Here is a 25,628-nt window from a genome sequence, read left to right as displayed (position 1 = left end):
TTTTATATAAAGACATCTCTGCATTTATTAATTACTTTGATTTCTTTTATGTATTTATCGTATTTATGCAATTGATGTTTCTAAATATGTCCTTTTCTGTGTTACTTGTACAAGCTTGTACTCTTTGTAGGCTCTCAGGTTATAATCCCAAACTAATTCTTCTGTGCTTTTCAGCTGCACTTTCAATTGTTTATTCCTCTGTAAGTTTCTCCTAGATTCATTTGCGTTGTAATCTAACACAATCTCCCACTGTAAACACTTTGGTTTTGGACCACAACTGAAATACTGAATGACTGGAAGATATGAACTGTTACAAACATACGCACCCAAAATAGCCCTCAGCGACTCAGACTGAAGAGTGTCGTGCCAGGATGTATCATCACAACAAAAGGAAGTAAACACAGTCTACAGGGACAATTATTTCTTTTTGACACACTTGAGTTCATTCACTTTCATACACGTAATGTGTCATCATGCAGATTCAACTGTGATAGTCATTACGTATTTCCTGTGAAGCGCATTACGTATGTTCCTGTCTAAGTTCCAGGAAGAAAGAAACACAACATGGAGCCTGTGCAGGATTCAGAACTTTTTTTACTAAGTGAGAAGGTAGGAGGATATTTTAGCACTGATTCAACTCACTGAAGACGAGACAGTTAAGACACACTCAGATCTTGCAAAACGTTGTGGTGAAATAGATGAGCATAGTCAGCATCTTAGGCATGTGCACATACACACCCACTTGTGTGTGTGGCGGGACATTTTTTATGAGTGTGTTATGACTGAGTGCAGACTGACCACGCTGTTCTAAGTATGAAACTTTTGATACTTCCACTTGCTTTACTGTAGTGTTCATGTCAAATGTGTTGTTTTAACATTGAATAGTGAGATGTTTGTCCTCCTCAGGGCCTGATTCCTACTCATTCCTCACCATTATACTATATCCAGGTTAGTTTTAGGCTTCAGCTTGCTTCCAGTCACATAAATGAATCTAATGCCATTCAGGATGGCGAGGAACCGCACATTCTCGGGTTAATCAGACTAAATCTGTAAAAGATGTAAATGTTTACATAAGGGCTTATTGTCCCATTGTTTGGACAGTGTGTTTTTACCACAGCGCTGTTAAAAATAGTTGTTGAGTAGTTCTGGCTATGAGGCAAATCGCAGATTTATTTTAACGTGCTCATTCTAATGCGTTATCGTCTCTACTGTAACAGCACAGGGGCTTGTATGTTGGTGGAGACGCTCGAAATAAACATTAAGTGTTTTTGAAAGAAGTCTCCGGTGTCAGTGCTTTGTCAGAGTCAGAGGTAAACATGTTCCTTTATGTTTTCTGATACTGGAAATTCTTTAGAATGGATGGTTTTGCAGTTTCCTGGTGATATAATTGGTCATTTCAAATATTAATTCTTTTTTTTTAATGCATTGGCAAATTGTTGTGGTAACTGTAAATATTATAGTTATTATAGATTTTGGAAAGTAATCAATATCAGGGTGGTCAAACATCTCACCACTGTGGATTGATTTATTACTCATATATAATATGTGTACTGGTCACAGGTCTAGAAAGTCACGATATTATATAAAAAGAACTCAAGTAAATAATAAAAATATTGAAATATACAGATACAGATTGCAGAACTACAACCTGAATCTCTGTTAAATTAAAGAAAGACAGATATTTTGTGCACCTTCTCTTTCAGGTTCCTGTACAATGCCTGGATGACCCCTTTGGATTTAATGCCGTGGTGGTTTATGGGCATGAATCTGTTCCTCTGATTCGATGTACCCCGTTTTTGACCGTTTATAGAACACAGCAAATGTAAGTCAGTTATCATGGGTGACTTAGAGAAATAATCAATTGTGTCTGTCTTTATGATTAATACTGTACACTTGAAACTGTTTTTTATTCTAAGGGCCAATGAAAGACCTCGTGCTGAAGCTGCAAATAACTGTAAGTTTATTTTATATAAGTGCTTTTATACAAGTCCAATACTGTATGTGAATCTCAATTTCACAAGGTTTTCTGTTTTTCGAAACCTCTGTACAGATGAATCAGGACAGGAGATGTCCAATGCAGATAACCATGGGAGATATGCCACTACACGTCCGGTCCGGCCCGAGGACACTGATGGTCACAATCATCTCATCTTTTCTGATGGTGGGTCATCCTTGTCAACCATTTCAATAAGTCACACAAGGGACAAGTGGATTTTTTAACTATGGTTCTTATGGTTTTCTCATATTTTATGCTAGCAACATTTAGAACATTTATATACATGTTTAAAAAGGATAGCAAATGCTCAGAATGCCAGGGTAAATACTGCTTGTGAAATCTATCCCTCAAGCCTCCAAGCTAACAACAGTGCTTTATTAAATTCAACAGTGTATTTGCTAGCTACATAGCTAGCCTAGCCTGCTAGCATGTGTGCTAGCAATGGGTTATCTGTTACCTTTGCTAATACAGCAACAGCTGTACAAAATGACAACAAGGATTTCCCCCAAAGGGGAAACAGTTAGAAAAAGGGTGTGTTAAAAAGAATACTGAAACTCACACTCTAGACAGAACTGAAGTCGTTGAAGTCTCGAGATTGCATCCTGTGATTCACTGGGAAAGTTAAAGACTGGTCAAACTTATTTGTGAATGTTTTTCGCCCATTTCTTGTAGGTGGTTCTCCACTAACCATGGCTACTGGAGGAATAGGAAACTACAAGCCTCGTCAGATGGAGAGCCAATTGGTGCTAGAGGAGGAAGAAAGGGACAAGCATCCAAGAACCAGGATGAAAAAAGATGGGAAAAGAGGAGGGAAAAAATCCCGTCGAAAGCAACGCCGATAAGTGACAAACAGGCATAAAGCTTTAATAAAATTGTAGCTGTTGTATGTTCAAAACGCTAATGTAAAAAAAATAAATAAATCGAAAGACATACAATGTGCTAAGTAGTCAGTGTGCATTTCTTCTGTTTCTTCTGCACCTATATATGTATATTACACAAAATACAGATCAGATGACTTGCAGCAAACCACAAAAGCGTAAAAGTCTGGTATGGGTCAAACAGAATAAACTCCAGCAGAGGACAATGGTACTGGCCTTCATGGTGTGGTCCAGAGCTCTCATGTCTCTGAGAAATCCATCTAATCCCCTTTGATCGAGGATGTGTGTATGTGTGCTTGTGCTTTAATTTAATGATAGACATGCTTTAGTGTTATGAATACATTATCATATGAATCATAGGAAACATAATGAGGTGGATGCTGTAGATGGAACCTCACTGATATCAAATAGATGGCTGTAGACGGTGTCACTTGGCATAAAATTGCTAAAACGTATTGAAAACATTAATGCCCCAAGTTTACTTATTGATAACCTAGATGCTATTGAATAAAAACTCAAATAAAAAATTGAAATTTCTTTCAACACACAGTGCTGTTTGATACTATAGCATAATTATGAGAAATGGCTAATAATGAGTATGAGTATGAGTAATGACTCATTTGGCACTGTTTAAATAATTTAAATAAAAATATACACAGATCAGGCATAACATTATGTCCACCTGTCCAATATTATGTTGGTCCACCTTTCACTGTCCTGACCTGTCATGCACTGTATATTCTGACACCTTTCTATCAGAACCAGCATTAACTTCTTCAGCAGTTTGAGCAACAGTAGCTCGTCTGTTGGATCGGATCACACGGGTCAGCCTTCACTCCCCACGTGTATCAGTGAGCCTTGCCCGCCCATGACCCTGTCGCTGGTTCACCACTGTTCCTTCCTTGGACCACTTTTGATAGATACTGACCACTGCAGACCGGGAACACCCCAAGAGCTGCAGTTTTGGAGATGCTCTGATCCAGTGGTCTGGCCATCACAATTAGGCCCTTTTGGTCAAACTCGCTCAAATCCTTGCGCTTGCCTATTTTTCTAACACATCAACTTTGAGGACAAAATGTCCACCTGCTGCCTAATATATCCCACCCACTAACAGGTGCCATGATGAGGAGATCATCAGTCTTATTCACTTCACCTCTCACTGCTGTTATATATACTGTAAATAGAGTAGAATAGAATGTTATAGAATAGAGGTGAAGAAATTTCTAGTGTGTAAGCTGCAGTAAGAACATGCCCAAAATGTTTCTATTAAATTGTCAGCTAGTCAATTATTCCTATGACATCTTTATTGTCTCCTCTTTACATACTTCTTTATTTCATGTTTAATGTCCAAGTGCATGTTCTGTGCTGTCCATGCGTATATACTGAAAATCAACCATTAGCCATAATAGTAGTCCTTGAAGTTGTTGCCATGGCTATGGGTGGAATGGGAAATTACTTTTATTTGAGATTTGAGATTTTTTTTCATTATAATACATATGTTATATTATACCATATATTTTGTTAAACCCAATTAAAGGTCAGCTGAAAAAAAAAAAATTCCGAAAAAAAAACAACAACAAAAAAAACAATTAGCATCTTCTTAGCTGCTTATTAGCTGGTCAAAGAACTGGTCAAAAGATAACAATCACTGTGTAGGTCATTATCAACATGCAGAGAACCACAAAGATATTCCTAAGAACAGGACACACCTCCAAAACTGACGAAATAGCAAGATTTATTTAAACTTCAGGAAGCTTGCCACGAGTCCATCAGCAACCTTAAAGGAATATCTGGCACTAATATTTTGGAACAAATCCTGCAGGCCTCTGTTAAACAGCTGAAGATGAAGAATGAATCAGCTTTCAGCATGAGAACCATGATGATGATGATGATGATGATGATGATGATAAAGGCACAAAAACAAAGTTAACAAAGGAATGGCTTCAGAAGAAGATCAAGGTTTTGGAATGGTTGAGTCTGAGCCCAGGACTAAATCCCACGGTAAACCTGAGGAATGACTTCAAGAAGACAGAGAATAGATCCTCCCACAATCTGATAGATCTGGAGTATCTAAGCGTAAGGAGCGAGGACAAGTGGAATGAAGTTGTCAAATCAACAAGTCTCTTACCCCAAAAATCAAAGTATTTTCCACTTGAATTTTAGTGTATGATACAATTTAGGTACAACTGCAGGAGGAAAGTTCATTAAACCACACCTAATTTTCCCCAGACTTATGCGCCATTCAAGATTTCATTACAAGCTCTCAAATTAATGATAAGGAAAATAAGCAAGAAACCAGCAGGAACAGCCAGTATATGAAGGTCATTACACATCACTGAAGGAAATACGGATGGAGTGATGGGACCAGGACAGATTAGAGGAGAATTTGCTCTCACCAGCCAAGAAGCTAAAACTGGGAAGAAAATAGACATTTCAACAAGACAACCCTGAATATGCAGCCAAAACAACTCAAGAAGGCCTTGCATGCGCTACTCAATCTCCTGGATCCCACTGAAAATTAATGGAGGGTTTTTAAATAAAAGGTGATTAGATGGAGCATCTTGACATTGGGAAAGTGAAGAGGATTTAACAAGAGGGTCAAAAGGGACAAAATTCAGTACAATGCTGCAGAAAGTGAAGTACTTTTCACCGTCGATGTCTCTCTAGATGTAATGGCCAACTATGGCTTTGCAATGAAGTACTAATCTTGGTCATGGTGGTCTCTCTCTCTCTCTCTCTTTCCATGTCTTTGTACATCTCTCTCTCTCTCTCTCTCTCTCTCTCTCTCCATGTATTTCTACATCTCTCTCTCTCTCTCTCTTTCCATGTCTGTCTCTCTTTCTCTCTCTCTCCCCCTCCCTCCCTCCCTCCCTAATCTTCATTGTTTCTCCGCCATTTCCACTCTTCCTCCTGTAGCTGTATCAGGGACCGCTAGAGGAGCTCTTACTTTCCTGCATCGCCGTTGTTTTTTTGTTTTTTTTTGTTTTTTTACATTAAAGGGTTTCCTTTGCTGGTTGATAACGTGGTTGTCAGTAGTTTGGAGTCCGTGCATGTGTTCCTGCTTTAGGAGTTAATAAATGAATGTAGAAAGTACACATGGTTCCGCTGTGTCTCTTCACGTGCACTGCACTTGTCATAAAGAGGACAGATGTAGCGCGAGCTGTGTTAGACTAGCGCTAAGCTAATGCAGTGAGTATAAACCAAAACAAAGGAGATACCCGCTGATTAAACATCCGTAAACTAACTGTTTCCACTGGCAACAAAATATGGATCGTCTAACATCTTTTGGAAGTAAGTAAATATAAACGAATCGCTAGTAAAATATAGTCTCAAGCGTGCAGTAGCAAGATAGCTAACAGTTAGCACCGGTGGCTAGGTTGAAGAATTTTTAGTTAACCAAATTCCCAAATTGTCCCATTATGGTAATTTGAAGTGCACTAAATGGTAGGGTATTAAGTGAAGGTATTAAAACAGTAGGTCACATTAGGAGTCGATACACATTCATTATTCCTCTGTGTTCAGTTAAATGTCTCGTGTCGACTCGTGAATGCTTAGGAAAAGCCTCAGTCTGTTGTACACAAATATTGCCAGATGAATGTGTTTTCTTTCTTTTTGTAATCTTTTACATTTATTATAACGTATAATCAGTCTTGTTAACGTGGAGGAGAAAGTCAACCTGCTGTTAACCTGACCTGAGTGTGTTTGGTTTCTGAACATTTTACCATTTGAGCTCTCAGATGTTGGTGTTCTGTTCACACAACTCCCTCAGACCTCAGATATTTACTGGACATCATTGTTCCAAATGCTTTTTGTATTCTGATGATCATTTGGCCAGGGATGAAAAACATAAAGCTTAAAACCCAGAAGTGTGAAATAGTGGCAGCATGTGGGGTGAAAAAGGAGAGGAACCATTCAGACCAACTCATCCACATGCCATAGCTTTGCTAGAGATAGTACTTGGACCACTTTGTTTTTATAAGACATGAATGAAGCGGACAATCACGAGCAAATGGTTCTCCTCGAGGGTCAGACTGGTTTTCTTGTGAGCCATTTTGAAGGCTTCATTTGGTGTTTTCACATATGCACCAAAGTCCTGAGACCTTAGGTGAGAGCCCTATATTATCAGGCACCTTAGGTCACTTTGTAAATGTACAATTGTAGACTGTAGTCCACACACAGGTCCACCACGGGCCAGATGTCATTTGAGCGGAAGAGCATTAACACTGTTGCAGGTATGAGTGTATCTGGTGTTGGTAATATTGGGAATAATGGCTTGGGTTGAGAACATCATTATTAACACACACTATGCATCTATAAATGGGGGGGTGTCTTTTACAGTGATGGACAGGACAAATGGTGCATAAATGGTCTAAAGTCTAACGGTCTACATACAAATTGCTTTATATAATAATGAAAACTGTAAACAAATATTTTTGCATAATATATTTTTTTCCCACTAGATGATCCTTTTGACAAGCCTCCTTGTCGGGGTTGTTCCTCATACTTGGTGGAGCCCTATGTAAAATGTGCTGAATGCGGACCCTTACCCTTTGTCCTCTGCCTCCAGGTGACCCTTCACCTAAAACACAACCTATCAATCAGCCTTGTACTTTTGTTTTATCCATAAAATGTGAAAGTCGGTTATAGCTTAACGTGTGTGTGTTTTGTTACAGTGCTTTACTAGGGGCTATGAGTATAAAAAGCACCAGAGTGACCACAAATATGAGATCATGGTAAGCAAAAAGATCTATTAAAAGAATGGTGTGTGAGAAAAATGTAAGGAACATATATGAGTACAGCTCAGCTTCAAGTCTCATTCGGCTGCATCCTTTATTCTCTTGAGCACTTTTATTTGTGGTAGTTTCTTTGGAGGGCACATGGGGGGTTTAGTGGTTAACACATTTTGCCTCACATCTCTGGGGTTGGGGGTTCAGTTCCCCCAGGGTTTCTCTCCAGTTTAGAGACATGCCTTGTAACCTGATGGCATCTCTGAATTGTCTATAGAGTGTGTGTGTGTGTGTGTGTGTGTGATTGTGCCCTGTGATGGTTTGGCACCCCATCCAGGGTGGCCCCCCACTTTGCCCTAAGTCCCCTGGGATTGGCTTCAGACTCCCTGTGAGCCTGTGTAGGAAAATCAGCCCAGAAAATGGATGGATAGTTTTCTTTAGAAGGTTATGCATGGGGAAACTGGGCTCAGGTGTGCACCATTACTCATTACACCCGTAGCTCATTATAACAACCCCACATGTTATAATGAGAGAGAGAAAGAAAGAAAGAAAGAAAGAAAGAAACAACAATTCAGCAAGTATCTTCAGTATACTACAATGATAAGTGTGGATGTATTAAAGAAAATTAATTGTGGTTAATTGTTGTATATTATTCTTAATTCTTGCTGCTATAAATTTTGAAACACAAATTCCAAATTATTTAATTAACATATTTTTACTAATAATTTCTTGGAGCTGTTCCTGGACTGCAGTAACAGTATCATTAGACTGAGTGAGAGCACTCGGGTGTTTAGTGTTGTATGGATCAGTTTGTGTATAACAAATTTTATAATCTCCTGTGAACATGGCTTTTGTTTCTGTTTTTTCCTCTAGACATCAGATTTTCCGATACTGGAGCCTGGATGGACGGCCCAAGAGGAGATGGCTCTTCTAGAAGCGGTCATGGACTGTGGCTTTGGGAATTGGTTAGTATAATTTATACTTTGTGTATGATTACCCAAGCCAAGGTTATACTTGCTAATTTTATTCATATAGAATATATCTAACGTGTATAATAATGTGCTTTAGGACACTTTCAGTTTAATTAGTGCAGTGTTTTTAACAATACACATTATCATAAAAACAGCTTTACAAAAACTTTCTGCTCCTGCTTGTGATCTAACCAAAAGGCCATAATGAATTCCTGGGAAAAAGTAATGTAATGTCAGTAATGTCAGTTACTGGTTTGATAGTTTAGTTACATAGATTTTCTGACAGAGGTGTAATTGCCTCTTGTAGTTTTAATTCAAAGACCACGAGATTAATTCACTGTAGCCAGTTAGTAAGTGATCTGACTTTAACATAATACTCTGAATATCTAAAAAGTTTAAGTACAGCGTAAACGAATATGTAAAACTACCCAACTTGGTGAAATTGCAGTCACATGATTCTTCTTTGTTTGCTGGCCTGTTTCATGAGCTGGTTACAGACCAGTTTAAGCGGTCTGTGGAATTCATCAATGTCTTTATGATTCTGAAACGAAGTACATAGTACATGGAATAATATAACTCTCACTATATGTCATATGTATGAGTACAGAGTTAACAAATATGTAAAACTACCTGACTTGGTGAAATTGTCACGCGATTCTTCATTAAACTCCACTTTCTTTTAAAGTACAGACACATTACTCTGTACCCATGTTCGACGCATATGAATCAAAGGGTTTTGGCTGTTCCAACATGACTGCACACCAGTGCACAAAGCATGGTCCATTAAGTCCTGGATGAGTGAGTTTGGTGTAGAGGAACTTGACTGGCCTGCACAGAGTCCTGTCCTCAGTCCTGACCTTGTCCAACATCAGTGCCTGACCTCACAAATGCACTTCTATAGGAATGGTCAAAAATTCCCAAAAACACACTCCTAAACCTTGTGGAAAACCTTCCCAGAAGAGTTGAAGCTGTTATAGCTGCAAAGGGCGGGACAACTCCATATTACATTCATGTGCACGTAAAGGCAGACATCCCAGTTGAGGTCAGGACTCAAGTCATGTTCCTCCACACCAAACTCTCTCATCCATGCCTTTATGGACCTTGCTTTGAGCACTGGTGTGCAGTCATGTTGGAACAGGAAGGGGTCAGGGGGCATTATGTCTTATGCTGCTTGTTTTAAAAACAGAAAAAGTCACCTCATCTAATTAACCCAACTAATACTTGTTTTATTTTCACATTACTTACTTAAGAATAGCCTTGATTTATCACCTTTACACTGCCCGTCCTTTTCTAAACTGACTTCTAACCTGCCGAGATCTTAACCACATTACAGTGTAAGATTACTGATACTGTAGGGACTCCTCAGCATTTCTCTTAATTTTGGTGTCTCCACAGGCAGGATGTGGCTTACCAAATGCGCACCAAGACCAAGGAGGAATGTGAAGGGCACTACATGAAAAACTTCATCAACAACCCGCTCTTCTCTTCCACTCTGCTCAGTCTGAGACAAGTGGAGGAGGCTCGCTCACCCGATACTGCCATCCCCTTTAAACGTAAGAGACCTGCTGTGCTTTGAAATAGGTGATTATTAGTGTAACAAGTGAATTAAGCAGATTGAGCGAATAAAGACACACATACCTCTGAGTTATGCAAAGGTGGAAGAAGAAACATCAGAAGTTTATCACTTTCAGTGCATTCATGATCTTGTGATGTTGGTGTTGTATGAAATCTTACTTTTAGATTTTTTTCCCTCCCTCAGCCTGTGATGATCCTCCAAGACCTTCATTTGACTCTCAGCTTTCCAGAGACATGGCTGGTTACATGCCAGCTCGTGCAGATTTCATGGAGGTCAGTGCTCTGTTTTCTTTATACTGAAATAACTTTATTTTTGGCAAATGATCGAAATATACATTCATGGGAATTCAGCATTTTTATTTATTTATTGTCCTCATCAGCTTCTGTAGACAACCAAATAACCTCAGGTGATGATGACAACTTAAACACAACAGATTTCAGAATGTATTAATTTTTCCAAAATGTTAAGCAACATACAGAAACCCATGTGATGATAACCAATAAATTAATTTAATCAGTCTCACATTGTTCTGGAGAAATCTTTGCCCCCTCTTCTTCACAACATTGCTTCAGTTCATTGGTGTTTGAAGGCGTGCAACTATTCATAAGTTTTGCTGGTGTGTTTGGGATTGCTTGACCATTTCATGAACCAGTTTCAGCCCAGATTAAGCTGATGGCCTTCACATTTGACTCAACAATATTCTGGCATTAAGTGGAGTTCATCAATGTCTATATGACTACAGGGTTCCCAAGGCAGCATGGCTGCCCAAATCATCACCCCTTTAACCCCATGCTCAATTTGTGGTTTGTTCAGATGCAATTTTGTAAACCAGTGTCATGCCCCATAATTCTTTTTGGAGTGTAGGGACTTTTCGCTAGCCACTCTTCAACAAAAGCCATACTTGTTTAGTCTTTTTTCAGATTGTGCTGTCATGACCATAAACATTTAATATACTTTCAGAGACCTGCAGGTCAAATGATGTAGCTTTTTGGTTTTTAATTATATCTCTGACTATTAAACAGTCAGACATTGGACTGAATTTGCTAGGAAGCCTCCTCCTGGGTCTTGAAGACTCTCCATTAAACAATCCTTCTCAAGAAAGGTGAATTTCACATTGTTTAGAGATGGACTTGTATCTCTTCCCAGATTGATGAGCATTCTCTGAGTTCATGACTGATGTCTTTTATTCTCAGCATGATGTAGACACATATCTGAGTGCTCCAGAAGACCAAAAGTTCTGCTTTTTTGGGTTTTTTTTTTTTGAGGTAGTCACACTTTCTGATGAATAACAAAGTTTGGGTTTTTCCATTGTTAAACCTGCCTGCTAATTACTCTCTTACTGCTTGTGGAAGTAGGACAGGTGTATTCATTTTTTTGCACCTGGTTTCTGAATGTTGGTGATATAGCCATCGAAGCTAACGTGGCATTAAAAAAAAATCAATCAACTGAATGTTGGTGTACTTTTGGGGGGTAACATGTTTTTAATGACACCTGAGGTTTTTTGTTTTGTCTATAGAACTAGGTGAGGTCCAGAACCAGTATATAGCATTGTTCAATAAAAACTTAGAATTGAAGGAGGATGTACTTTATTTTTCCCCATGACTGCATACGTTTCTACAAAATCTAAATTGTGTGCAAGGTAGCAGTCTGTGGTTTAGATAATATGTAAAATTTAGATTTTTTTAATGCCAGTATCACGATCGGGATTTGAGTTAAGTGTGTGGTGTTTTTTATGAACGATTGTCCAAGAGTATCATGCCCTTTGCCTGGTTTTCAGGATGGGCACGCACAAAAATAATCCAATTTTGGTCTCACACCCAATACTCTTTGGAAATCTCAGCAGACATTTGATCTTGTACATGATCTCCTTTCATGAAGGTTTAAAGCAGAAGCAGGAACCTTTCATCATGTGAGCAGTTCCATACACTGCTATAAGAGGAAACATGCTCACACCAGATCACCTTGGAAGTGCATCAAAATACATAGTACATGGAATTACCTCATCAGAGCCAACAGTACATTACAAATCACATGCACCTTAACATAGTGATGATGATTTCTGTTAATGAAAGTTCTTCTCAGTGGTCTTTATTATGGTCAGTTGTGTAATTTACATTTGGACAAATCAGTGATCTCAGCAGACCTCACCTGTAAAGTTATCAGTACCTGCATCGGTTCTCTCGGGTACAGTCATGTCGTTTTAATAGGAAATTTGTCTGAGAACTGAGAACGTTTCACTGTTGAGACCTGCAAGCACCATGGCTCTTAACCAACTGTGCCATTATGTTGTTTTTAATCAGAAAAGTGCCCTGTAAACTTTCTTTCACAACATATTAAACTTCTCTGTAACACCAAAGATTACCTTTTGGAAATCTAAATATTGTTCAGTATTAAGTGTGCTTTTCTTTGCACAGAGCTGTTTCTATTATACCACTTCATCCAGAAGTATTTTGTATTGCTTTCTCATGACTCTAGGAGTGGTGTTTGTATGCATGAGCAGTCGTAGCTCAACGGTTAAGGCATTGGACTTTTGTTTGGAAGGTTGGGAGTTAAGTTGTCTTTATTTGTCACATACACATTACTGCACAGTGAAATTCTTTCTTCACATATCCCATCCTTGGTGGTTGGGGTCAGAGCGCAGGGTCAGCCATGATACTGATACAGACATTATCACTAAAGTTTACTTTTTATGAATACTGATGTCTTCATGGGACGTGACATACACTATATTGCCAAAAGTATTTGCTCACCCATCCAAATAATCAGAATCAGGTGTTCCAATCACTTCCATGGTCACAGGTGTATAAAATCAAGCACCTAGGCATGCAGACTGTTTTTACAAACATTTGTGAAAGAATGGGTCGCTCTCAGGAGCTCAGTGAATTCCAGCGTGGAACTGTGATAGGATGCCACCTGTGCAACAAATCCAGTCGTGAAATTTCCTCGCTCCTAAATATTCCACAGTCAACTGTCAGCTGTATTATAAGAACGTGGAAGTGTTTGGGAACGACAGCAACTCAGCCACGAAGTGGTAGGCCACGTAAACTGACGGAGCGGGGTCAGCGGATGCTGAGGCGCATAGTGCGAAGAGGTCGCCAACTTTCTGCAGAGTCAATCGCTACAGACCTCCAAACTTCATGTGGCCTTCAGATTAGCTCAAGAACAGTGCGCAGAGAGCTTCATGGAATGGGTTTCCATGGCCGAGCAGCTGCATCCAAGCCATACATCACCAAGTGCAATGCAAAGCGTCGGATGCAGTGGTGTAAAGCACGCCGCCACTGGACTCTAGAGCAGTGGAGACGCGTTCTCTGGAGTGACGAATCGCGCTTCTCCATCTGGCAATCTGATGGACGAGTCTGGGTTTGGCGGTTGCCAGGAGAACGGTACTTGTCTGACTGCATTGTGCCAAGTGTAAAGTTTGGTGGAGGGGGATTATGGTGTGGGGTTGTTTTTCAGGAGCTGGGTTTGGCCCCTTAGTTCCAGTGAAAGGAACTCTGAATGCTTCAGCATACCAAGACATTTTGGACAATTCCATGCTCCCAACTTTGTGGGAACAGTTTGGAGCTGGCCCCTTCCTCTTCCAACATGACTGTGCACCAGTGACCAAAGCAAGGTCCATAAAGACATGGATGACAGAGTCTGGTGTGGATGAACTTGACTGGCCTGCACAGAGAGGCACTCAACCCGATAGAACACTTTTGGGATGAATTAGAGCGGAGACTGAGAGCCAGGCCTTCTCGTCCAACATCAGTGTGTGACCTCACAAATGCGCTTCTGGAAGAATGGTCAAAAATTCCCATAAACACACTCCTAAACCTTGTGGACAGCCTTCCCAGAAGAGTTGAAGCTGTTATAGCTGCAAAGGGTGGACCGACGTCATATTGAACCCTATGGATTAGGAATGGGATGTCACTTAAGTTCATATGCGAGTCAAGGCAGGTGAACGAATACTTTTGGCAATATAGTGTACCTTTTTAATTTTTTTTTTTTTTTGCAAAACAACAACCAAGCTTAACTACAAACTCATTTTATTTCTACACAGACAGATAAATGTATTTTGTAATACCGATATACTCTAATAGAATAGATTATATAGAATAGAGTAGAATATGCTGTAACTTCCTTATAGTAATGTACATTATCATTTTATATCACATATTTATTAAGAAATAGAAGGTGAGAATGATGTGAATGAGTGTGTGACCCATGCAGCCCCCTGACTCGCTTTTGTTTGTTTTGTTTGTTTGTCTTTTAGGAATTTGATAATTATGCAGAATGGGATTTGAAAGATATTGATTTTGTTGATGACGACTCTGACATTCTTCATGGTAAGTGCACACAGCCATATTCTAAACAAAACCCCTGTTAATAATACAGAATTAATGAGACTAATACTGCAGGTATAGAACTGATGTAATAAATATTCTCACAATAGTCTCACTAGCACATACACATACAGTTAACATACAGTTTAACATACAGTTAAAGAAACATGCACATTAAATCCATACTGAAAGAAATAGTAAATATAAAGTGTTTTACAGGCATGCAAGAAAACAAAACTTGTTCATAGTTTATAAGGTCATGGGTTTACATCCCCCTTGCGGAATCTGCAAAATTAATAATAATTTATGAATAATTAATGTGCATTTCTTTTAATAATTTAAAAGAAATACACAAAACACAAATGATCTAGTTCAAAAGTTTGAGAGTTCTTCATGAGCCCCTTGTTGATGACCAGTGTAAATTATTTTGTTTAAAGATTTTAGTATTCATTTAGTGCTACCCTTCAGAAGCTACAGCAGATACCTACATGTTTCCCAGAACACAAATTTATGACAAGTTAGCATCAGTGAATGTTTGCACCTTTCATAGCAATTGTGTAATATTATATTTGAGTGTAATGGTTGTGTACGGGTCCCTCAGTTGTCCTCAGTGTGAAAAACTATCAAATTCATATAGTCACTGCTGGAAAGGAGTCAGATATTTAGAAGAGGCTGGAAAAGCAAAGAATGTGTAGGACCTGAAGGATTTTGACAGAAGAAATGTGTGTAAGTTTAACTGCTCAGGACTAACAAGGACTCGTGGAGAATTCTCTCAACATAAAAACAGTCGCTGATCCTCAGGGTAACAGCACACAGTGTTAAGACTTGAGGAGATATAAGCTCTGAACTGCTTCATTTGAGTAAATCCAGTTATTAATGTGTCTTGTGGACTATATCTGTTATGTGAAATGGACTATTCAGGGCAGAATTAGATATAAAACGCACTTGAATTCGTAATATCTTTCATTCGGCATGAGGGATGTAAAATTATGACCTCTATATATATATATAAAAAGGCATGGACTTTGCTTATGATTGTAAACATGCCTCAAACCAGTGAATGAAGCTGGACCTCAGTGACCTGTGTAATCTAAATGTACATGTTGGTTGCAGTTTGTGTCTAAATAAATCTGTTAACAGGATAATGCCATAATTGTTTTGGATTTACTTCAAGATAACATGAAAACAGTCTAAAGTTCTGTTAGTTTTACTATTTGCCCTCATCTTCAGCACTTAATATTACAGAACACGAACAAAAAGATCCCTGCAAGCTTGAGAAGACTGGGTGGATTGTGTTTACTGTAAATTCGTTGGTGTTAAAGATTGCAACCTGATTGAGTTCTGAGCCAAATTTCAACCATTTGGCAGTACACTGCACATGAGACTTGTTTCTTCTGCTGCCAGGAATATTTTTTACCCATCAGAAATAATTTTATAGTTTAAAAATACTTGTTTGGCCAATTCTATTATAAGACTAACACGTTTTCAAGAATGTTCACACGTTACATCATTCGTTGTTGCTTGTGGTCCGGTAATCAAATTAACGATAATTTTACATTTGCTTTTCTAGCTCTTAAAATTGCAGTTGTGGACATCTATCATTCAAGATTAAAAGAGAGACAGCGGAGGAAAAAGTAAGTAACTCTGTTCAGATGCTGATCAGTTAAATTACACGCATTAAATGAGCTGCATTGAGGTGTGTGTGTGTATTTCTCATCTTTGTCTTTCGTAGATATTTATATATGGTATACACTGATCAGGTAGAACATTCTGACCACTGACCGGTGAAGTGAATAAGACTGATGATCTCCTCATCATGGCACTTGTTAGTGGGTGGGATATATTAGGCAGCAAGTCAACATTTTGTCCTCAAAGTTGATGTGTTAGAAGCAGGAAAAATGGACAAGGGTAAAGATTTACTCTAAATCTGCTGCTCTTGTGGGGTGTTCCCGGTCTGCAGTGGTCAGTATCTATCAAAAGTGGTCCAAGGAAGGAACAGTGGTGAACCAGTGACAGGGTCATGGGCGGCCAAGGCTCATTGCTGCATGTGGGGAGAGAAGGCTGGCCCGTGTGATCTGAACAGACGAGCTACTGTTGCTCATATTGCTGAAGACGTTAATCCTGGTTCTGATAGAAAGGTGTCAGAATACACAGTGCAGGACGGGTCAGGGCTGTTTTGGCAGCAAAAGGTGAACCAACACAATATTAGGCGGGTGGTCATAATGTTATACCTGATCGCTGTACATATGGATTGGTTATGAAAGCCCACTTAAATATACGCCAGGCCATCACACTCATGCTCTTTCTGAATATCTTCTTCCAGATTTACTTCCTCTTTGCTGTTATTATAAGCTCCACTCTACGGAGAAAGCTTTCTAGTAGATGTTGGATTGTGGTTGTGGACTGGGTCAGCGTTCAGGGCTCAGTTCAGGACACTCGAGTTCCTCTACTACTTTCTAGGCAATCCATATCTTTATGGACCTCATTTTGGGTTCAGGGACATTGTCATGCTGAAAATATTTGTGCTCAGCCCATGAGTTACAGTTCAGATCACAGTTTGAGGAAGAACCACATATGCGTGTGATGGTCAAGATTCCTCAAACCTTTAGTCATAAAGTGTGTATGTTAAAAGGATGCAGAAATCTAGATTAAACCACCATCAAGCATGTTTGACTCCTATGTAATGTAGCTGTACAGAGATCCTGGAGAAAGACGCTTTTAATAAGCCTCGGCTATCTGAAGCGTATTAGATTGTGTATAGTGACTGTGGGGGGCCTTTCAATCCTGATTCCAGTGAGTTAAAGCCACTGCTGTTCTCTGACCCTCCCTCTGTGCCTTTGAAGCTATTGTCAAGAGGATCGTGTTTCTGAGAACCAGTCCGAATTAGGTTTATGCTAATGTTGGTCTCAACAAGAGATCCTAAAACCGGACACTCATGCAGAGCATCGCAGCAGGAGAGCTCATCTCGGATCACATTTCTGCTTTATGGTAAAGTCACAGGAATAGAACCTCGATCATCAGCTCTTGCCAAATACCTCCATACACTAGACTGGGTAATTTCCCAGTATACACTCTGTTAATACAATGGCTAGAATATCAAATATTAGAATTATCTGATGTCTAAAGTCTTTCCCCAGCTTTATAATACTTGTTGATTGTGCAGTGTGTGTTAATGGTTTAAAAATGTTCTGTTTTCTCTTTCAGGATCATTCGGGACCATGGACTCATAAACTTGCGCAAGTTTCAGAGTAAGCACTTTTTTTAAACACAAAACAAATTCGACAGAATTACCATGGTGATTTTAACAATGCTCACTGTCCAATTTAATAGAAACACTAGTTATGCAGCCATTCAGACATGTAGCAGCAGCGCAAGAGCTTCAGTTAATGTTCACATCAAATGTCAGAATGGGCAAAAAATATAATTTCAGTGACTGGCATGGATGATGGTGCCAGAAGCATCAGTATATCTACCTGGAATTTTCACGTACAACAGTCTTCTAGAGTTTAAACAGAATGGTGCAGAAAACAAACAGCATTAATGAGCGACATTTCTGTCAGTGGAAACACCTTGCTGATGAGAGACACCAGGGGAAAATGGCCAGACTGCCCTGATCTGACAGGAAGGATGGCATCTCAGCATGCACATCAAACCTTGAGGTGGATCAGTTATAACAGCATCAGGTTCCACTGCTTTCATCCAACAGCAGGAATCTGAGGCCATCCTGGGTACAGGCTCTCACAAACTGGGCATGAGGAGAGGAAAAAAAAAAAAAAAATCACCTGGCCTTTTTCCAGTCATGAACTGTCCAGTTTGGGCGAATCTGTACCCATGATGGCCTTAGATTCCTGTTCTCAGCTGAGAGGAGTGAAACCTGTTGTAACTCATCCAGACTGAATCTCTCTCCCCCAACACTGACGATTTTCAGTGCAAGGCATCAGAATTGCAAATGCAAAAGTGAAATGCGATTCCATTTGAATTTTGGCATCCTCCATACGCAACACAGACAAATTGAAATGGCAAAGGAGATAACTGCTATCGCTGCTTCCGTATGAAAGTCATAAACTGTAAGACATGGAAAATTCGACTGCACATAGTCATAGGCAGACGTTGCATGCTCGTGTAAACTGAAAATGCAGAGTAATGCACAAAATTAATTTGTGTCCACAGATTGAGATTGAAATTGCAGATGCATGTACAATTTGCAATTAGTACAATCTTGCTTTTCTGCTATTTGCTATGTTTAGAGGCAACCAGTACCAATACTACTATTATTACGGAATTAGCAGCCACACCCAGGGATCTGCCTGCTTATACCAAATAAACCCCCTGCACCTCGTAATATAAGCTCCGGGTGGAAGCATTTTCGATAAAGCCCCGAATAGTCAAACTGGTCCAGTGCCAGAGCAACATTTAACGCCTGTTATTGCTCTTCTATGAATAGTCCAGCATGAAATGAACACCCTGTCTCTAGTGATAAAAGAGACACCAGCTTCACAAGCTCTTATTGATCTGACCTCTCAGCGAGGGCAGTTCCAGCGCTCTCACTAAATTGAAACCCTCCTCTCCTGTCACAGCGATTCTTCTCCTCAAATTTTTATCCTCTCCAGCTGTCCTTTTTTTCTCATCCGTTCTGTTTTTACTCAAAACCCTGTAGTGCACGCTAAAGCTATCAAGGTTGGCTTTTCGGTTTGTTTATCAGCCCTGTGCCACCTTCCTTATCTCCTGCGTTCTCTCAAGACAAAAGACTGCCAATAGTTGCCATGGAGCTGCAGGCCAGTTGTCATGGAGACTGGCTGAGATTGTGCGTGTGTATGTTTGCGCACAGAGTAAAGCATACAGTGGCCAAGGCTTTGGGAGAAATGTTGTGCAAATCTGGTGGAGGCAGACTCTTAAGAATTGAATGTTGAATAAGATCTAATCTGGGAAAAGGTAGAGTGAGACTCTAGTAAACATCTATAAAAAACATGTGAAATAATGCTGATGTCTCTATTTCCTCTGTGTGCATTCAGTCATGTGGGGTATGATGATGCATCTGAATAAATATCCCCATAAGGATAGGAATATCTGACAGGTTTGACTGGATTTGGGAATTATTGTTGAACAGAATAATCCATAAAAATCCAAATGGGTTTTGTTTTCATTTTATTTAATACAGTTGGGATTAGATCTAAACGTTGCATTAATAATTATCTCAATGGAAGAGCCTCATACAGATTCTGATACAAACTGTGTGTATCTGGACAGTACTGGAAAGGCGTTACCCTAAGGTGGTACAGGATCTGTATGATGCCATGAGGCGCTTCGCCAGGGTGATGGGGCCACTAGAACACGATAAGTTCATCGAAGCCCATGCTTGTGAGTATTGTATCATTGTATTTTTGGCTTACAGCTTATTTGTGTTGCATTTTGGTAGAAATCATATGTCCAGAACTTTCCCTACCTTCCTCAGGTACCTCTGTTTCTTTCCTGTGTCACTGTGAAAAAGTAGGATGATTTGGAGTTTGTGATGTGTGACATTTACCATGTGACCCTACTCTTAACTGTGAACACTAACACCCGGGGTGAGCATGAAGGACATGGAAGGGGTCATTTCTCTTTGACTCTGGGTTTAGTTTTACAGGTTAAATAGAACCTCCTGGGCTTTCCTCTGTACTCCATGCAAAGGTGTCTAGACCAGACTGCGTCCCAAATCACATACTGTCATTCTAAAAAAAAAGTGCAGAAATGTGGCTGTTGTCATTTCAATGCTTTTTAAAAATGAACATAGTCATAAAGCCACTTTACAGTAATATGGTGTAGGTCAGGGATCCTCAAATCTGGGCCATGAGATCCACTTTCCTGCAGAGTTTAGCTCTAACCTTAATCAAACACACCTGAGCACGCTAATCAGTGTCTTCAGGATCATTCGAAAATCACAGGTAGAGGAGTTTGATCAGCTGGAGCTAAACTCTACAGTGGATTGGCCCTCCAGGGCAAGATTTGAGGAACCCTGGTGTAGGTTTAGATCCCTAACGAGCAAGCTGAAGGTAAGAGTGGCGTTAATGGAATCTGGTGTAGACGTGTACAGACAAACCCACTTGCCCATAAGATCTGTTTGGGATCTGTTTGGACATATTGCTGAGTGTTTAGTGTGTAATTTGTGATACTTTTACAGAATGTCAATGAATACTTATGTGACTGTTACACTAGACTAATGGTCTGAAAATAAGGGCGATTCAGCATGGGTAGAGTACGAGTCACTGAAATGGAAGTGGTGTACCAAGATGTACCTGACTGCAAGGTGGAAAAGAATCACTCCAAACGTTCAGCCTCATTTACCACACCGGATATTTATCATTATCATTTACACAAGAGAGCTGGTATTCCTGAAAATCCCATAAACTACACATAACTGGTGTAAGCCTCCACTTCATGTCATATTATTTGCACGGATTACTGCACTTTATTATAACAATAATATCATGTTTGTTTTTCCTTCACTTCTCTCAGTGGAGTTTGAATTGAGGAGAGAGATTCGCAGGCTGCAGCAGTACAGAAGAGAAGGAATCCGATCTTTCTGTGGTAAGATTAAGTTCTCTCCTGACGTTACGCACTGAAACACACAGCCCGCTGCTTTGACGTCATCAAAATGCCGTACTCGTCCTCTTCTGATCTATTCAGAGCATTAATCTAACCCAGGCGTAAGGGACGTAGTGGGGATTTGTGACACTGATTTATGTCTTCAGCCCATTTTTGCTCACTTGCATGCACTTTCCTTCATTTGTGTGTGTGTGATTGTCTCACACTTGGCAGGGAATGTATAAACATTGGTTTTAGTTCAATTCTTTGTAAGTATATAATATACATAATTATTATATATGTATAATAATAGCAATTGTTCTTTTTTTTCCAGATAGAAATAGAAAATAGAAGGATAGTCACTGACGATTCTTTTATTTTGTTGTGCATCATTTGAAATTGAACACAGTTAACTTTCATTATGAGTAGGGATTTCTCTGAATAATTCATGAAGGCGCTCTACAGAAATGTTTTGAATAACGGCTTATTCAGTGCCCCAAACAATCACCCTTAAGACTTTGTACCAAATAAATCGATTTTCTGTTGTTTTCCTCCTTAAGTACAGGAAAGACAGATGTAGGATATAAAAGTTAGACTGCAAAACAGCAGAAATGATGAACTCAAAGTCCATGTCAAGCCACAGTTTTTGTGCATGGGTCCGATTTGGATCTTGAGATCATTGAGACATGTGTCCTCTGATTCAGGAGCGAAGGTGTACGAGCAGGTGAAGCAAGCGCGAGAGGATGAGCGGAATAAGAGGAACATGCTGTGTGAGGTTCTTCAGTACATTCATGACAGCCGCGCCTGCCAGCAGTGGCTCCACAAACAGGCTGCCATGTGAGATCTTCATCCTTTCCTTTTCCTTCCAGCTCTTCTCCATATACATCCACTGCTGTCCTTTTGTCTACTAAGGTCCATGATACGTATTTGATCTAAAGCCTTAGTGCACTAGCAGCCTCGGAGCTATTCCTGCCTCAGACTTCCACTTGAGGCCGTGCATGCTGTGAGAGTTTCCCTGCTGGTGTATCTCTAGATCTTTAGAGTAAATATTATAGGTAAATATTGTGATGTGTATAATGAAGGACAGGTTTTCAGTGTTATCACATGACAAACCACAAACTCATTCTGAGATTTTGATGTCTTGCTCAACTGTGAGATGTTATATCAATGTGGTTTGAGATTCTGCGCTTGATATTTTTGTCTCAAACAGCTTGCACTTGGCTCGTGCTAAAAAAAAAAAATTTGTTAGGAGCAAAGTGCATACGCGGCTGTCCAAGTCTAACTGAATCATCAAAGAAATTATGCAGTGATTCAGAGTGTGTGTGTGTGTGTGTGTGTGTGTAGTGGCTCTCAGCCAGTTGTAGAGCATGTGTGTGTGTGTGCCCGCGTTACTGACTCGTGTTTTTTCTCTCACAGTGATGCTGGCATAACTCCCACCATCACTACCATCACTACCTCAGGTGAGCTGCTACACACTTAACACCCTCTCTCTCTCTCTCCCTCCTCCTTCTCTCTTTCACTCCTTCCCTCAGTTCATAGCCACAAGCTGAGATGTGCTAATGTATTCTGCCGTAAATACACTCAGCAAACACACGTGCCACACACACGTCCGTCTCTACTCGCTCACTCACTCTTTCTCTGCTTTCGCTTAATCTCCAGTGCACAACTAGGCCACGGCTTCTGTTCAGTCCAGTCTTGTTGCTGTATTTTGCACATCGTTAATTACGACTCTTACTTCTATATCCTGCAGCCCAACAATTAAAATTTATTCGACTGCAAACTGTAGAAATTGAAATCTGTGTAGCGTGATCAATTGCCTGCACCAGATGCTTCTATAAATCTCTAGATTCTTTAAGGTTTAATATACAGAGCCTCGACATTTGTGTCTGCTTGTAACAATTTGCTTCCTTTGGAATTCGCAGGAAGGCGAAGTGCTCCCCCTCTGAACTTGACCGGGTTGCCAGGTACAGAAAAGCTCAATGAACGGGAAAAAGAGGTACAGCACCTTTTCTTTCATATACACTACCAGTCAAAAGTTTGGACACACCTTTTAATTCAATGTTTTTTGTTTAGGGATTTATTTACTACATTCTAGAACAATACTGGAGATTTCAAAACTATGAAATAACACACATGGACTTCAGTAATCCATATGTAACGACAACAAAAAACAGTCAGTTGTTATTTTAAGACACGAAGGTCAGGTGTTCTGGAATAGTTCTTGCAAGAACAGTATTGTCGAGTGCATTTGCAAAACCCATCAAGCACCATGATGAAACTGGCTCACATGAAGACCATCCCAGTAAAGCAAGACCAAAACTTACCTCTGCTGCAGAGGAGAAGTTCATTTAGAGTTACCAGCCTCAGAAATCACAAATTAACAGCACCTCAGATTAGAGCTGAAGGCTTTACAGAGCATCAGTAGCAGACATATCTCAATATCAACTGTTCAAAGGACATTATTGTGGATTTCAGCCGCCTTCAGCATTGTTTTACAATGTAGAAAGAAATAAACATCAGGAAAGACCATGGAATTAGATGTGTCCAAACTTTTGACTGGTTGTGTGTGTGTGTGTGTGTGTGTGTGTGTGTGTGTGTGTGTATATATGTATATATATGTATATATATGTATATGTATGTGTATATATATATATATATATATATATATATATATATATATATATATATATATATATATATATATATATATATAATGTATATAAATATGTATGTGTGTGTATATATATGTATGTGTATGTATATGTGTATATATAATACATATATTTATATACAGCTGAGTGCAAAAGTTTGCGTCCTCATTAGTTCTGGATTAAGGGTGTGTGTACAGTGTATGCGGAGCTGAAAGAAGGGTCTGTTATTATAAGAGCTGAAGCACTGGCATACAAATGATTCAACTGTTTACATCACATCCAGAAATATTGCACACTTCTGATCTGATAGATCTTATTTTTCTTCCAATGTTAACGCTGTTTATCCTGTTTACTAAAGGACAGTGAAGGAACATCAGAGGAAAGTAACACAGGAAATTTCTTGTTGGTATGAAATACATTAGATTATACCACAGCGCTCCAATCTGATTGGTCAGAAGGTGATTCATCTACCTGACAGCAGTTCTGTCTGCACAATAAATCACATTTTATTGTAGTATTCTAAGTAGTAGTAACAGCATTTATGACAGATGCTCAGTGTAAATTCGGACTAATAAGAAATGTTGTTACAAAGAATAATATTCTTTTACAAAGACAAATTGTTGATCTGGTGAGATTTTCTGTAAGGAAATGTTTACCATTTTTGTAAGCAGTCTCCAGTGTGTTCTACCACAGGAAAGTCTTCAGGACAGGACTTTGTAGTTTCTGTTTTGGTTTTTTGTAATGTGACAAGTGCCATTTTTTTTGCCTCATTAAAAAAGAGCTGATATAAACATGTAAAAATTTAAGCACAGGCAAGCATGGTTTCAGAAGAATTGACTTCAGGGCATTTTGTTGAATAATCAACAGCTTTAAATTGATTATTTTGCTTTTTCGCCTCATAATGTTTGGGAATGCAAACATTTGTGCTCGGCTTCCTTTGCTTTAAAATGATTAAACAAAATGATTTTAATCCCTTCTTTTTGTTTTTTTTTGCTCCTGCCCTTCAGCTGTGCCAGGTGGTACGACTCGTTCCCGGCGCGTACCTCGAGTACAAACAGGCTCTGCTGAACGAGTGCCAGCGTCAGGGAGGCCTCAGACTGGCACAGGCTCGCTCGCTCATCAAGATAGACGTGAACAAGACGCGCAAAATTTACGACTTCCTCATCAAAGAAGGCTACATTAACAAAGTTTAAGCGTGAGTGCAGGGTGCACTTCTGGCAGGCAGAGAGGTGACACACTGCACAGGAGCTCTCACAGCTGACCACAACACAGACCATTCACATCATGGGGAAACTGGACAGAGACATTTGTGTGTCCTGTTTCTACTCCGTTTCACTCGTCTTTCTTTTGAAGGAAGATGCAGTAAATTGCTGTTCAAAAAAGCATGTGATACTGTAACTTCACAACAATAAATATTATATATGGAGATTTTTTAACGTTTTGTCATGTTTCATAGTCATTCTTTTCCATCACACCTCCAAAATGTGGAATTATGTGACTGTGTTGTAGTGAACTTTAGCACATAAGCACACCTGTCTTCAAAATATAGCAATTGACATTTAATATCATAATATTATCTGAACAATTGTGAGGATTTCTCTCTCTTTGTCTCTCTCACACACACACACACACACACACACACATTAAGGGGCATGCTCTCTGGCTCACAAGAAAGGACAGCAGCAGCTGCAGGCTTTATCACACCCCTGTGCGCAGATGTCTATATCAGCATGCTAACATTAGCTTTAGCAGCCTAATAATTAGCGCTGCTCATCTCAGTGCCTCGCTTCCTCTGTGAATGTGACACCTGAGAGCTGTTTAAATGATCTCTTTTTCACAAAAATTTCATGAAATGTCCATGGAGTGTGAAGTTTAGTTTGTGTGCTGCCCATTGTGTGTTGTCCAGTGCTGGTCCACATGCTCCATGTATTTAGTTTATTTTT

At 39.5% G+C, this 25,628-nt stretch overlaps 1 protein-coding gene across 1 annotated transcript; it reads left to right on the top strand.

Annotated features, from left to right (window-relative positions):
* The first annotated feature begins 5,804 nt into the window (after positions 1–5,804).
* Positions 5,805–25,121, top strand: tada2a (transcriptional adaptor 2A). Its single transcript, XM_058413826.1, has 15 exons — positions 5,805–6,165; positions 7,335–7,441; positions 7,548–7,607; positions 8,475–8,566; positions 9,968–10,125; positions 10,332–10,420; positions 14,404–14,476; positions 16,044–16,107; positions 17,678–17,721; positions 19,721–19,831; positions 20,966–21,037; positions 21,739–21,871; positions 22,451–22,494; positions 22,957–23,030; positions 24,693–25,121. The coding sequence occupies exons 1-15, from the start codon at positions 6,141–6,143 to the stop codon at positions 24,876–24,878; spliced, it is 1,332 nt and encodes a 443-aa protein (XP_058269809.1). The 5' UTR covers positions 5,805–6,140; the 3' UTR covers positions 24,879–25,121.
* The last annotated feature ends 507 nt before the right edge of the window (positions 25,122–25,628 follow it).

This window comes from Hemibagrus wyckioides, linkage group LG17, assembly GCF_019097595.1.
Source record: "Hemibagrus wyckioides isolate EC202008001 linkage group LG17, SWU_Hwy_1.0, whole genome shotgun sequence".
In the NCBI taxonomy this organism is placed as follows: domain Eukaryota; kingdom Metazoa; phylum Chordata; class Actinopteri; order Siluriformes; family Bagridae; genus Hemibagrus; species Hemibagrus wyckioides.
This window is presented reverse-complemented; position numbering and strand designations above follow the sequence as displayed.

Bases quoted from the DNA above. Each gene is read 5' to 3' on its own strand.
- tada2a (XM_058413826.1), top strand. From the start codon at position 6,141: ATGGATCGTCTAACATCTTTTGGAA. The intron at 8,567-9,967 runs GTTAGTATAATT...GTGTCTCCACAG, and splicing joins GACTGTGGCTTTGGGAATTG to GCAGGATGTGGCTTACCAAA. The intron at 17,722-19,720 runs GTAAGCACTTTT...GTATCTGGACAG, and splicing joins AAACTTGCGCAAGTTTCAGA to TACTGGAAAGGCGTTACCCT.